The sequence below is a fragment of the Nansenia antarctica genome, assembly GCF_963989245.1.
Source record: "Nansenia antarctica genome assembly, chromosome: 6".
Lineage (NCBI taxonomy): Eukaryota > Metazoa > Chordata > Actinopteri > Argentiniformes > Microstomatidae > Nansenia > Nansenia antarctica.
Window position 1 is genome coordinate 57,681,768 of NC_137676.1, and position 15,098 is coordinate 57,696,865.

The following is a 15,098-nucleotide window of genomic DNA, read 5'->3' on the forward strand; positions in this document are numbered from 1 at the left end:
AATCGTGATCATGTCTGGCAGAGGAAAAGGAGGCAAAGGACTCGGCAAAGGAGGCGCCAAGCGTCATCGTAAAGTTCTCCGTGATAACATCCAGGGAATCACCAAGCCCGCTATCCGCCGCCTGGCTCGCCGTGGGGGTGTGAAGCGCATCTCTGGTCTGATCTATGAAGAGACCCGCGGTGTGTTGAAGGTGTTCCTGGAGAACGTGATCCGTGACGCCGTCACCTACACCGAGCACGCCAAGAGGAAGACCGTCACCGCCATGGACGTGGTCTACGCTCTGAAGCGCCAGGGACGTACCCTGTACGGCTTCGGCGGTTAAACTATCCTGACCCCTAAAAACCCAAAGGCTCTTTTAAGAGCCACCCATCTCCACACAAGAGAGTTGATTCCATGGTTAGCCACCCTTCCACTTTCAATTGTCATGTCTTTGCTCATTTAAAGCAACTACCTACATTATTACATCGTATTATTATCGTGCTTCACTGGCGCTTCTGTTTCTGAACTCCACAACTAACTTCTTAGTTGAAGTAGAAACGTGTAACTTTTTGTGATACTCTTAATGCAACATGTAATTACTGTCTTTAACGCAAAAATGACCTACATTTGATAGATAGATAGATAGACTTTATTTGTCATTGTTACAGTACAGGTACCAAACAACGAAAACATTTACCGCGAGATAAACGATTAGAATGGCTGTAAATAACCAACCTATCCTGGCTATGTGCCGTGTAGAGAGCTGCGTATATAATGTATAATATGGTTCCTTGACATATTGCATCATTGCTAAAATGCATTGTAGCAACGTTAAGTCGCTGTTATTTTACCCTAATCACAAAATCATTCATTTGTCTTGTATTAATTTACTGTGGCGTAACAAAATAGTCCATTGTTAAAACAAAAAAGACATAAGAATAATCATAGTAATACCTATATTTGTATAGCGCTTTTCTGAACAAGGGCTAAATAATGTAGCAGGCAACGGCGCATGGTCTTGTTAAAAATAATATAAAGTATTAGAGTATGATTTTCACTTTTCTTCTTCTTCTGTTCGAATTTCCGGCAGTGTAGACGCTTTTGCGCATTACTGCCCTCTACAGTTCAGAGTGATACTCCGCTCGGCACTCTATATCCTGTCTGTCTTGTGGAGGAAGGACAGGACATTTTTCACTTGTTCCCTATCATATTATCGTTTTCGTTCTTCCCTTTCTTCTTTACGTATTAATTTATCTTTTTTACGTGTGCGATATCTCGCCATTCAAAACGAGGGGGGAGGGGGCGCTGATAATTGTTTTTGTCCCTAATAGTCCTTGGGCCATTTTTCATTACCAAATTCTGGGCAAATTCTAGATGTGATTTTTTTTATTCCTATACATCCCTAGATTATGTTTTGATATGATAGACCTTTTGGTTCGGCAGCTTATTAGTGGTTATCACCTCTTAAAGGTATGGAGCGCTTTTTTCAAAACCGGAGTTTTGCCTAAAAAAGTCCCCTGCCATATCTTGCTCCCCTTCGTATGATTCGCGCCTAGCTGTGGTGTGGTTGTGATAGAGACATGAGCCATTTCATGTTCTTTATGCGCCTGAGTCTCCTAAACACGTAGAGACCAACCCCGAGTCGATCAAAGCTTCCTGCGCTGAGCTATGGTAACTTTACCGCACCTACCCCCTACCGGTGAATGCCACATTTTTGCGGTTTTCCGGAGGTATTGTGCGGTAGGTGCGGGAAAGTTACTATAGCTCAGCGTAGGAAGCTCTGATCGACTCGGGGTTGGTCTCTACTTGTTCAGGAGACCCAGGCGCATAAAGAACATCTGGGCTCATGTCTATCACAACCACAGCCCGAGCTACGTGCGAATCACGCGAAGGGGAGAAAAATATGTCAGGGGACTTTTTGATGGGTAAAACATTTTACCTAATAGATATCACCATGAAACTTCCCCAGTTGATTACTTACATTGAGACAATCATTTTGTGTATTACAAGTTTTCAGAAATGTTCTGTTTAAATATGCAAATGATGCATTATCTACTTAAAATATGAGTTAATTTGCATATCTTTAAAGAACATTTGGACCACAGATTGGATAAAGACAGTAATTAATTACTATACATCCCTAGATTATTATTTGATGTGATAGACCTTGTTGGACCTTGTTGTTGGTAGTTTAATACCTTATCCCCTCTTAAAGTATGGACTGCTGTCATTTAAATTGTGTGCCTACGTTCTGTACTGGAGTGGACCCGAATGCAGGACACTGAGGCGGAGGCAGATGAAAGGTCAAACCCATGGACAGTTACATTTATTTGAAAGCAGTGAAAGCTGTAGGTGTATGGAGTCCGGTGGTAGGTGTGGTCCAAACTTGGGAGATGTTTTCTGATTTCTGCCGCCCTCAACAAAGTTCTCCATGAGTCCAGGTTTTGGGGTGACACCAGGTTTGAGTGTGAGTCATCATCAGAGCAGTGGATGATGCTGTCCATGATCAGAGCAGTGGATGATGCTGTCCATGATCAGAGCAGTGGATGATGCTGTCCATCATCAGAGCAGTGGATGATGCTGTCCATGCCGCTTTCTTGGCAGGTTGCTGCTGCATTCACCTGAAGTTGGATCCATCATTAGACTTACACTTACTGCTGATGATGTGGGTCTCTGAAATAGAGGAATACATCTAGTTTGACATTAAATTACTTATTCTAAACTAAAATATTGTCAGGGTGCAGTAATTGGGGCAGATCTCATTACAACTTAGAGGGGCTACAAACAAGGAATCTTCTGTAAATTTAATGTAAATTAAGTTACATTAATATTACTACAATATAAAACCCTGTCTCAAGCCTGGGTACACACCAGGCTACTTTGCTAGTTAAGTGACCGGTGTTAAGTAAAGTGTTATTAACTAGAAATAATAATAATGCATTTCATTTGTATTGCACTTTTCATTCAAAAGAATCTCAGAGTGCTACAGAGTAAAAAAAACAACAACATAATAAGTAAAAAACATAGTAAAAAAACAAAAAATAAATCACAAGAATGAACACAGTTCAACAGTCAAAGGCCTGTCTTAAAAGAGTCCAGGCTCTGTACTGCCCTTAGCTGGCTAGGAAGGCTGTTCCACAGGCTCTGTACTGCCCTTAGCTGGCTAGGAAGGCTGTTCCACAGGCTCTGTACTGCCCTTAGCTGGCTAGGAAGGCTGTTCCACAGGCACGGTGCAGCCGAACAGGAGGCTTGGTCCCCCATGGTGCGGAGCCTGGTATTGGGGACCTGGAGGAGCAAGCTGTTTGAAGACCTGAGGGTGCGGGTGGAGGTTTGTGGAGTGATGAGTTCTTGTAGATAGGGAGGTGCGTGTCTGTTGATGCATTTGTGGGTGAGAAGAAGGACTTTGTAGTCAACCCTGAATGAGACAGGGAGCCAGTGTAGTGAGTGTAGAACGGGGGTTATGTGCTTGTATTTGCGGACTCTCATCAGGATCCTGGCAGCGCTGTTCTGGATGTATGGCAGCTTCTGTATGCTTTTGCCAGGAATCCAGATGAAGAGCGCATTGCAGTAGTCAAAGGCATGGACAAGTTCTCTGCATCTGACAGGGTTAGAGTGGGACGGAGTTTGGAAATATTTCTGAGATGATAGAAGGAGGTTTTGCACAGGTGTTTTATATGGTCACTGAAGGTCAGGTGAGGGTCAAACGTGCATTCAAACGATTAGCAACAGTCTCCAGCATTAAGTATCATTCTCATTCTCAGACCAACAAATGCTCTCTGCAGGACAGTGAATGCAGACTGTAGCTCAGAAAGAGCCTGGTCAGTCGTGGGGGCAATAGTACAACAGTGTCATCACTCATCAGCATATTATATTATTGTTGATGTGAATATTAAAAAGAACCAGACCAAGAATTAACTTTTTTATGTACAGTAAAACAGATTTAACACCATCAGTTAAGACTCCTGATGGTCCTGGACTGAATCAATGTAAGACAAGTGTAGACACCTAGACTGCTATGGCCGGGTGTAAAGCCAGATTGGTGTACATTTAGGTTACATTCAAATGTTAATAGGAGTGATTACAAAGCTAAATATCGGGGTTGATTGTGGTGAAATCCCCACATGTCTTGTCCATGAAGATGAGGGGAAGCCACTTTAGATGATTGACATGAAGCCAACGTCAAACTAGTCAAACAACTCGCTGCCTGTCTTTCTGTCACTCGCTCCTCAACAGCCTTAACACGATTAATACGAGGCTCAAGGACGAGCCAAGCAGCGGCAGAACCATTATTATATTATATTATGTTCCATTACAAATGTGATGTAATTTAAACACCCCGGTCCACAAAGATCCACAAACACATGGAGAGAGGAGGCACGCTGACTACGTCACCATCGAGAAACAACACATACATAAGCACATTTTATGATTGCAATATCAGCTAGTTACTATCTAGTTTAGTAGCCGAACATATTCATCATAAGGCTGCTGATGTCGTCCTCGACACAGACGACACAAGTCACAGTGCAACAATCAAAATATCATCGTGTCAGGATTAAAATGCTGGTGATAATATCGCAATTGATTCCTCAGAGTAAACATGCACCAACCATAGTCTATCTATGGCTTTCACCTGTCTTGTCTGGATTTAATAGGAGGGAGAGGGACACCATCTGAAAAATCACCTATAGGGACAAGCTCTCAGCCCCATCCCCGCGACTGTGTTTCACGACCACCAAAAGAGCTCATATTTATAACACCCCGCACCACATCGGGGGTCCCTCAACCTTTGTACTCCCTTGCCAGACAACCTGGCTACCTGGACAACGAGTGCTGGTCGCAATCATTTGCACTTTTAGCCACTTTAGGAGACAAATAACACAGGAAAAGCTGTGCTCACCGCTCCCTCCGACGGTGGAACGGTGGGGTTTTGATCGAGTCACAACAAAACTCACGAGGCCATCGCGGCTTACATGACTTTATTCTAACCGGAGGCAAGTCTGCTCGCTGGCCCGTTTGCATTTGGACCTCAACTCGGCACCACTGGTGACTTTTGGCCCGTTATTCGCGAGGAGAAAACACAGGCGCCCAATTATTTCGGCAGCTCCGACTGCTGAGCAGGGAGGGCTGAGTCTGCACGGTTCTCATGTCGCGTTTAAGGACAGCCCCCTGCGCCGGGTTGAGCTTCATTCTCACCGAGCAGCTTTACAGACTAGTTGGTTTACCGGAACGAACGAGACTTTCTATAAACATGGCAGAAGTCGCACCAGCAGCAGCCCCCGCGCCGGCCAAGAGCCCAAAGAAGAAGGCAGCAGCCAGGCCCAAGAAAGCTGGCCCCAGCGTCGGCGATCTCATCGTGACGGCCGTGTCAGCATCCAAGGAGAGGAGCGGTGTGTCCCTGTCCGCACTCAAGAAGGCGCTGGCGGCCGGTGGCTACGACGTGGAGAAGAACAACTCCCGTGTTAAGGTCGCCGTCAAGACCCTCGTCACCAAGGGCACTCTGCTCCAGCTCAAGGGCACCGGGGCCTCCGGCTCATTCAAGCTCAACAAGAAAGCCGCCGAGGCGGTCAAGAAGCCGGCGAAGAAAGCCGCCGCCCCGAAACCCAAGAAGGCGGCCGCAAAGAAGCCCGCCGCTGCCAAGAAGTCTCCGAAGAAGGCAAAGAAGCCCGCTGCGGCCAAGAAGTCTCCCAAGAAGGCAAAGAAACCCGCGGCAGTCACCAAGAAGGCCACCAAGAGCCCCAAGAAAGTCAAGAAGGCCACACCGGTCAAGAAGGCTCCGGCTAAGAGCCCCAAAAAGGCCGTCAAGGCAGCCAAGCCCAAGGTAGCCAAACCCAAAACGGTGAAGCCCATGGCAAAGAAGGCAGCCCCAAAGAAGAAGTAAACATTCAAAGTGTTCTTTCCGACACCATTTGTACCACAAAAAGGCTCTTTTAAGAGCCACCCACATTTTCGTAAAAAGCATTATCATCCATGACGACAGAAAAAGTCGAGTGTTTGTTTTAGAAAGTATTTTACACCAGTGTCAACCACGGACTTACACACACGACAATCATGTTTTTACTTATTGAGTAAATAATGAGCAGTAATGAGTGATTTAACATCTAGGTCTATTTTACACTTTGACGCGTGTCACTCGGTAGATCTGTGTGCGGGAGAGGATGGTGGGGGTATGACAGTGTCCATAAAGTTGCATATGATATAATATCAACATATACAGATAATTCCTCTTTCCGTTACACCATTACGTTATATTTGGACAGAAAGGCGGGCGATAATAGACAACTTTTCGCTCAGTCAGGAGTAACTTACTACAGAGAGAGCTGGGAATACACTTCACAATGTATATATTATATACCTATCAATGATATATTATTATTATTATTATTATTATTATTATATTATGACATATACTAGTTTTAGTATATTGAATATGTCATGTGGGACGAGTTTGATTTCAACTTCGATTTCTGGCGCGCGAGGGAAACTCACAAAGACAATCTTCAATATTCACAATGTATCACAATCTCTGTCTCTTGATTGGATGAGGTGACATCGACCCAGTGGCCAATGAACGCCGTCAAGGCGAGCTATAAGAACGACGCTCCAAGCGGCTGAACTAGTATCTGAAATTCTTTTCTTCAGCTTGTTTGAGATCCCGCTAAACCGTCACCATGTCAGGAAGAGGCAAAACTGGAGGCAAGGCCAGAGCCAAGGCAAAGACCCGCTCTTCTCGCGCTGGACTTCAGTTCCCTGTGGGTCGTGTCCACAGACTCCTACGCAAGGGCAACTATGCCCATCGTGTGGGCGCTGGCGCACCGGTGTACCTGGCCGCCGTGCTCGAGTATCTGACTGCTGAGATCCTGGAGTTGGCCGGCAACGCCGCCCGCGACAACAAGAAGTCTCGTATCATCCCCCGTCACCTGCAGCTGGCCGTCCGTAACGACGAGGAGCTGAACAAACTGCTGGGCGGTGTGACCATCGCTCAGGGTGGTGTGCTGCCCAACATCCAGGCTGTGCTGCTCCCCAAGAAGACCGAGAAGCCCGCCAAAAAGTAAACGACCACCGCGGCTTCGGCTCCTCAACCCAAAGGCTCTTTTAAGAGCCAACCACTTCTCTCTCCAAAAGAGCAATGCACCGTGACCACTCCATCCACTGTTTGTCTGCGCTGTGAGTGCCTCGTGATGTGAAATGTACTCAAAATTTTTTCATGTACACGAGGCAGAGAAAACGCACCAACGATACACAGTTGTGACAGAAGCACTCCTCATGATGTGACATTTTCAGCATTCAAAATAATATTCAGTTCTCTACGGTTTTAAAAACCAACCCTTCCTTGTGAAGTAAACCTTGTTCTTCGATATGTAGTTAATGTTTGTTTGGTTCATTTGTATGAACTCGGCGGGGACAACTAATGATGGAAGTAGGTAAGGATAGAGGACAACAAACAGCAGAATGTGTGAGCTGTTGTGACAGTAAAAGGACGTCCAATGGAACACAGGCACCATAAACACTAAATAAGTATCCACTATTTGCAACCTGCTGATCTCTGTAATGTTTACACAATTCTCATTTACTTGTATATATATATTATATATTTTAAACTGCGAAGTCCACATCTATTTTCATTTTAAGTTATCAGCTCTTTAGTCTAGTAGTAGATTACTTTATTTATTTGTGTTATCTTCACACTTGCTTTGGCAATGTAAACGCCAATGAAGCCCATTAACATTGAAAATTAAAGGATAGATTATCTTTGACAAAAGTTAAAGGATTACATCTCTTTGAAGCCAACTGTTTGGGAGGGGGCAAACAAAATGTTTGAATTTATGGCGGCAAAGGCGTGGACGGGGCTCGTGTCCAATGGCAGCCGAAGAAGGAGGTGACAATGAGCCAATGAGCTCGTCTATAGTCGCCACCCAATCGGAGCACGACCGGGGCTTTATAAACTAAACTCGGAGACTTTTTAAGGTTATCTAAACTCCAGCTGAACGTGGGAAGGTAGAGCCATGGCCAGAACCAAGCAAACCGCTCGTAAATCCACCGGTGGCAAAGCCCCCAGGAAGCAGCTCGCCACCAAGGCTGCACGTAAAAGCGCCCCGGCGACCGGCGGCGTGAAGAAGCCTCACCGCTACAGGCCCGGCACCGTGGCTCTGAGGGAGATCCGTCGTTACCAGAAGTCCACCGAGCTGCTGATCCGCAAGCTGCCCTTCCAGCGCCTGGTGAGGGAAATCGCCCAGGATTTCAAGACCGACCTGCGCTTCCAGAGCTCTGCTGTGATGGCCCTGCAGGAGGCCAGCGAGGCTTATCTGGTTGGTCTGTTCGAGGACACCAACCTGTGCGCCATCCACGCCAAGAGGGTCACCATCATGCCCAAAGACATCCAGCTGGCCCGCCGTATCCGTGGAGAGCGCGCCTAAGATGACCACCCTGATCCAACAGTAGATCCCCCAAAGGCTCTTTTAAGAGCCACCTCAATATCTCCCTCAGAGGCGTGTTTCCATTTACCACCCGTGTCGAGCATGAGTCTCTATTATATGGAGTTATCTATTATAGGTCCTACGACTTCATTGAGAATGCTGACGGTGCCGACACAGTAACCGAAATACATGTAGGCCAATTCACAATAGCAAAAGGCCTAAATGTGCAAATTCGTTGTAATGTTTAACAATGATAAGGAGTGTTTATGTAAATAATACTAAGCAAACGAGGACCAGTCTGTATTCTGGAGACCACGGAAATAAAGACACTTTCTATGATTTACTTTTGCTAAAGCTTAATGGCGCTCTGAGGACATCTAGTGGCCAAAACATTTTGTCTGGAGGGAAGATGATTGTGAGGGAAGTAATAAAAAAACGACCGTATAAACTAAACTATTGGGCCAATCTACAGCTACCAGCCTTCCTTTCATCATCCAAAAGGGAATTCATTATGTTTCTGTAATAATCTCTCACGACTTCTACGTTTCTAAATCCTTCCCTTCACAAGTCTCCTTGTCTGTAAGCCCATAATGCACCATTAGCATTAGCACCTATACAGTGTGCCTACCTCCAATCACTCTCAGCATAACCTACACACATCTTAACACAACACACCCTTCCAATATCCTGCACATGCCCTGTCCCTCCCAAAACAGCTGTCTGTGGGAGTCAACAGCTAGGTTAGAGCGACTGGCAGATGAGCCAATCAATTGGGACCAGAGGGGTGAGAGCAGTGCTGCGTCCATAGGCTCCGTGCAGGTGAATAGATGGATGCAGGGTGGTAGATGTTCCAGCAGGGCAGGAACCAGATGGAGTCGGAAAACTCAGAAGTCCATCATGCAGATCACACACCTGGGGGAGGGAGGGAGGGAGACACAAAACCTTTTAATTGTCTCACATCTGTGATCAATAAAATATGCATTCATCTATGTAGTCTAATCCATCCATCAATCAAAAGTTGATGATGTTATGCTACTACGGGAATCAAGTGATTTGACATTAGAAATGAATTTGTTTCATCTCTTGTGCAATGTGCTCTACAATCTGGGCACATGAATGATCGGATCGGTGAGCAGGGGCCAACTGTCGCGCCATTCATCTCATTAAGTTTCATAATTGGATTCAGTTTTGTATAAGGCATCCTTTCTTTAGCGACAGTATAGGCTGCCCTGAACGAACTAGCTGTCTCCTTATACATACTGGAGGTGAGTTCTGCTACTTTCTTCGGAAGCACTTGCTTTTGTTTGAGCTCTGCTATTTCAACAGTTTCAACGTTAAGTGTCATAACAGGTGCAGCTGAATTCAAGTTTGGTTTCTTGGATGAAAACCCGAAACTTTCCAGGCTTGTCGACTCGGTCGACAGCAGTGGCCTTTTTTGGGGCGGCATGATAGCTAGCTACTGAATGTTTTCTTCTCAATAATCACGTTCGCAAGCTCTCAACGATCATATTCTGCTGTTGCACAATATTCTACTGCGCCCCATAGTGTCTTGGTGGTAAAGTGCAGGCAGTCAATGGCATACTGTCATTCACAGGAGATTAATGCTGGTGCGCGTAGTTCTTTTGGAAAAAGTGTTTATTTTAGAATATTTATCATATATATAATACTCATTACATTGACATTTTTGATCAAATAATGGTTGTGGTAATGTATTATTAGCGACCCCCACAGATGTATGATTTTACTGCTTTCATGGGAGCTCAGACCTTCCTTATGGGAGCTCAGCTCCCATATAACTCGAACCCTGATGATAGATTTTTGTCATCCTGCCCTGTGTCCTCTCTTGCCTGTCTGGGATCAATAACGTTTTTTAAAATCTTTATCTGAATCTGATACTTTATTATACTACAATACTGTGCCGTACCGGCTGGCAGCATTTAACAGTGCAATTGTTATATGTTTCACACAAACACTCTTAAATATTGCACACAAAGTATATATAACATCTCTAAACACCGCACACTGGGATCAATGAAGTTGTCGGAGTCGTTATCTTGGACTGAATCTGATCATTTATTAAAGTGCAACAGCAATTCACAGTGAAATCGTTATACATGTCACACTCAAATATTGCACACAAAGTATATATAACATTAGTAAGCACTGCACACAAACAAAGTATTTACACACGGCACACAAACAAAGTCTATTTGTTGCCAAAAGTCTCCTTGTTGGTTGCTTCCTCGTGCATCTCGTATATCACTTTATGTAACTGGAAGAATGCTTTTAGTCTCAACTTCTCCGGCAGTTTCCGCAGACCGTCTGCAAGGCATTGCCCAACCCGGTCATACTCATTGCCCAACCCGGCTGAACAAGTCAAAGACCCAGGAAATCATCGTAGACTTCAGGAGGAAAAAGTCTGAGATCCAGCCCCTGCTCATCGACGGAGTGAGCGTGGAGAGAGTCTCAACCCTCCGATTCCTGGGGATGCACATGCGGGATGACCTGACCTGGAAGGACAACACAAAAGCCACCATCAAGAAGGCACAACAGCGGCTATACATCCTGAGAGTCCTCAGGAAGGAACACAGCAAGCAGGAGATACTGGTGACCTTCTACCGCGGCGCAGTGGAGAGCATCCTCACCTACGGCATCTGCAACTGGTTCTCCAGCTGCACAACCGCGGAGAGAAATGCGCTACAGAGAGTCGTGAGAACAGCACAGAAGATCACCGGCGCCCCCCTCCCCTCTCTGGAAGAGCTGTACAACACACGCTGTCTCAGGAAGGCCTCCAAGATCTCCAGGGACCCAACCCACCCTGGAAAACACTTTACCCGGCTGCCCTCGAAAAGGCGGTTCAGGACCTTGGCCGCAAGGACAAACAGACTGAAGAACAGCTTCTACCACAGGGCCGTCCAGGCCCTGAACACAGCAAAGACCTAGGTTCTGGGCCCTGGACAGTCTGGACGGATTGATGGCAGCTGCTGGACTGAAAAAAATCAGGTGTAGTGCTGAGGCACAAATATGTACATTTCAAGCCTGCAAACTGCGACACTTTAAATAAATGTGCAATAACACTATTGTGCAATATGACAACCCTAGTTGACTATCTGTGCAGTATAGTACAGTGGATTGTGTACATAGCCTTTATTTATGTAAACCAGCTCCTTCCCTTCTTGTGATTTTTTAAAAAGTTTTTTATTTTTTTTCCCTAACACCAGGGGAGCCACCCCTCCCAAATTTCGTTGTTTGGTACCTGTACTGTAGCAATGACAATAAAGACCATTCATTCATTCATCAGTATTGGAGGACAGGTACCTGGACAGCCGGAGTTACAGTTCCAGTTCCTCCTTGCGTTCTTTCAACGCAGCCATCTGCTCTCTCCACAGGCCCTCTTCACGGTCCTCCCTCCTCCTCTGTGCCCGGGATGTCGACGGCATTGGGCGTGAAGGTGGGCTTGGGCGTGGGCGTGAAGGTCCGTCTGGTTGGGCAACTGTGTCCGCCTCTGATGAGCTGCTGGTCGAATCTCCAGCCTGTGACAGTGAAAGAAGTTGAAAATAGCTTAGGTTAGTCTTTGTAACTATACATTCATTCACAACCGTCACCATAATCCAGTTTTGAGAGGGACACTGCCTAAACAACCTCTTTCTGCTACATACATGTGTTTACCATGACTAGCAAGCATATAGCATAGCATAGAGTACAGCACAGTGTTTTATTGTATAGTATAGTATAGTAGAGACTAGAGAGTGTACATAGCCTTTATTTATGTAAACCAGCTCTTTTTCCCTCTTTTATTTTACCCATGGCCCTCTTGCACCAGGGGAGCCCCCCCTCCTAAATTTCGTTGTATGGTACCTGTACTGTATTAATGACAATAAAGACCATTCATTCATTCATTTCTGCTCCATACTACATACATGTGTTTACCATGGCTAGCAAGCCAACTAGCCTATACACTACTACACAACTTTATGAGATTTATAATACAAAGAACGTTATATTTACCGTGCTGTCCTCAGAATTGGACTCTGTCGCCCGGTGCTTGATGTGCGGTGAAGAGGAGTCTCTGCGGGTCTCCTCGGCGGGTCTCTCTTCCACTTGATCCATGTTTCAAATGTGGCGGATGAGAGGCGGAAGTAATACGTCGGAATCGTGTGACGCTGCCATGCGGACCAATCACAGTTCTTATGGTCTGCGTAGGTGACTGGGTTGTCCTTAGCAGAAGCTCCCGCCATCTTTAACAATGGACTATTTTGTTACGCCACAGTAAATAAATATAAGACAAATGAATGATTTTGTGATTAGGGTAAAATAACTGATAATAACAATAAAGACCATTCATTCATGTCACGGAACCATATTATACATTATATACGCAGCTCTCTACACGGCATATAGCCAGGATAGGTTGGTTATTTACAGCTCTTGTTTATCTCGCGGTAAATGTAGGTGTCATTTTTGCGTTAAAGACAGTAATTACATGTTGCATTAAGAGTATCACAAAAAGTTACACGTTTCTACTTCAACAAAGAAGTTAGTTGTGGAGCTCAGAAACAGAAGCGCCAGTGAATCACGATATTAATACGATGTAATAATGTAGGTAGTTGCTTTAAATGAGCAAAGACATGACAATCGAATGTGGAAGGGCGGCTAACCATGGAATCAACTCTCTTGTGTGGAGATGGGTGGCTCTTAAAAGAGCCGTTGGGTTTTTAGGGGTCGGGATAGTTTAACCGCCGAAGCCGTACAGGGTGCGTCCCTGGCGCTTCAGAGCGTAGACCACGTCCATGGCGGTGACGGTCTTCCTCTTGGCGTGCTCGGTGTAGGTGACGGCGTCACGGATCACGTTCTCCAGGAACACCTTCAACACACCGCGGGTCTCTTCGTAGATCAGACCAGAGATGCGCTTCACACCCCCACGGCGAGCCAGACGGCGGATAGCGGGCTTGGTGATTCCCTGGATGTTATCTCGGAGAACTTTGCGATGACGCTTGGCGCCTCCCTTGCCGAGTCCTTTGCCTCCTTTTCCTCTGCCAGACATGATCACGATTGGTGTGGGTGAATGTGTGGTTTCAGAGAGCGACGAGGCGAATATATACCCGCTATGCGGACGTGGTTGAGACCAGTGTGTACCGGGAGAGCGCGCTATCGCCTGCTTTTGTTTGTGCCGGGGTTGTTTTGTAGGCGGGAGGGAGCGGTTGCTTGGGACAACCCAGTAGGTTGTAATTGCAGAGATAGATTATATTATATTATATTTTAAGAAAGACACAACCCCAAATTGCTCCCAATTAGCGGGCGGCGCCTTGCACGGTAGCTTGCCGCCATTGCTGTGTGAATGGGTGAATGAGAGGCCATTGTAAAGCCCTTTGAAATAAAGCGCTATATAAATCAGTCCATTTATACCAGTTTGTTAATCAGACGCCAGCAAAACTCACTACGTACATTTAAATTCAGTTTGGAACAGCACAATATGTACTTTATACACGCCCTATAGAGCAATAACGCATTTAGGAACTACAGCCACTGTGTACCGCATTTTGGCCAAGAGAGCGCCACCATAACCACAAGTAAATCATAGAACTTGCCTGTATTTTCGTGGCCTACGTAATAGACTCAACCTTTTTGAGTCTGGATTATTGACATACAAAAACTCTATCACGCCATTACTTAAGGAATTCACCCACATTAAAGAGTTTTGATATGGTGAACTGGCCTACATTTATTTCAGTTACTGGGGAGCGACGGTCAGCGCCCACGTAGGCTACTGATCTGAAGTAGTACGACCTATGAAGATTCATGGGCTACACGGGTGGTAAATGGAAACACGCCTCTGAGGGAGATATTGAGGTGGCTCTTAAAAGAGCCTTTGGGGGATCTACTGTTGGATCAGGGTGGTCATCTTAGGCGCGCTCTCCACGGATACGGCGGGCCAGCTGGATGTCTTTGGGCATGATGGTCACCCTCTTGGCGTGGATGGCGCACAGGTTGGTGTCCTCGAACAGACCGACCAGATAAGCCTCGCTAGCCTCCTGCAGAGCCATGACAGCAGAGCTCTGGAAGCGCAGGTCGGTCTTGAAATCCTGGGCGATTTCTCTCACCAGGCGCTGGAAGGGCAGCTTGCGGATCAGCAGCTCGGTGGATTTCTGGTAACGACGGATCTCCCTCAGAGCCACGGTGCCGGGCCTGTAGCGGTGAGGCTTCTTCACGCCGCCTGTCGCCGGGGCGCTTTTACGGGCAGCCTTGGTGGCGAGCTGCTTCCTTGGGGCTTTGCCACCGGTGGACTTACGAGCGGTTTGCTTGGTTCTGGCCATGACACTAACTTCCTACGTTCAGTTGGAGTTTAGATAACCTTGAAAAGCCTGCGAGTTTAGTTTATAAAGCCCCGGTCGTGCTCCGATTGGGTGGCGACTATAGACGAGCTCATTGGCTCGTTGTCACCTCCTTCTCCGGTTGCCATTGGACACGAGCCCCGTCCACGCCTTTGCCGCCATAAATTCAAACATTTTGTTTGCCCCTCCCCAAACAGTTGGCTTCAAAGAGATGTATCCTTTAACTTTTGTCAAAGATAATCTATCCTTTAATTTTCCATTTTTATGTGCTTCATTGGCATTGAAAACAACCGTTTACATTGCCAAAGCAAGTGTGAAGATAACGCAAATAAATAAAGTAATCTACTACTAGACTAAAGAGCTTGATGAC

The 15,098-nt window shown here is 46.0% G+C and overlaps 6 protein-coding genes across 6 annotated transcripts in view; 4 read left to right on the top strand and 2 right to left on the bottom strand.

The window, feature by feature from the left end:
* LOC308161191 (histone H3.2) overlaps positions 1–8,396 on the top strand; it is a gene marked incomplete at its 3' end in the record, with an annotated part of 320,132 nt that extends 311,736 nt beyond the window's left edge. Inside the window, exon 2 of the mRNA XM_080535172.1 lies at positions 7,984–8,396. Coding sequence (XP_080391298.1) covers positions 7,986–8,396 — 411 coding nt within the window. The 5' untranslated portion in view covers positions 7,984–7,985. The remainder of the gene's footprint in view (positions 1–7,983) is intronic.
* Positions 11–322, top strand: LOC308161201 (histone H4; the record flags this gene model as incomplete). The annotated part of the gene is made up of 1 exon (XM_080535182.1): positions 11–322. The coding sequence occupies one exon, from the start codon at positions 11–13 to the stop codon at positions 320–322; it is 312 nt and encodes a 103-aa protein (XP_080391308.1).
* LOC308161188 (histone H1-like) lies at positions 5,231–5,860 on the top strand (the record flags this gene model as incomplete). The annotated part of the gene is made up of 1 exon (XM_080535169.1): positions 5,231–5,860. One exon carries the CDS (start codon positions 5,231–5,233, stop codon positions 5,858–5,860), a length of 630 nt encoding a protein of 209 aa, XP_080391295.1.
* On the top strand, positions 6,651–7,034 carry LOC308161194 (histone H2A-like; the record flags this gene model as incomplete). The annotated part of the gene is made up of 1 exon (XM_080535175.1): positions 6,651–7,034. The coding sequence occupies one exon, from the start codon at positions 6,651–6,653 to the stop codon at positions 7,032–7,034; it is 384 nt and encodes a 127-aa protein (XP_080391301.1).
* Positions 8,397–13,128: 4,732 nt separating the features above from the next.
* On the bottom strand, positions 13,129–13,440 carry LOC308161199 (histone H4; the record flags this gene model as incomplete). Its single annotated transcript, XM_080535180.1, has 1 exon — positions 13,129–13,440. The coding sequence occupies one exon, from the start codon at positions 13,438–13,440 to the stop codon at positions 13,129–13,131; it is 312 nt and encodes a 103-aa protein (XP_080391306.1).
* Positions 13,441–14,299: 859 nt separating this feature from the next.
* LOC308160731 (histone H3.2) lies at positions 14,300–14,710 on the bottom strand (the record flags this gene model as incomplete). The annotated part of the gene is made up of 1 exon (XM_080534673.1): positions 14,300–14,710. The coding sequence occupies one exon, from the start codon at positions 14,708–14,710 to the stop codon at positions 14,300–14,302; it is 411 nt and encodes a 136-aa protein (XP_080390799.1).
* Between the last annotated feature and the right edge of the window lie 388 nt (positions 14,711–15,098).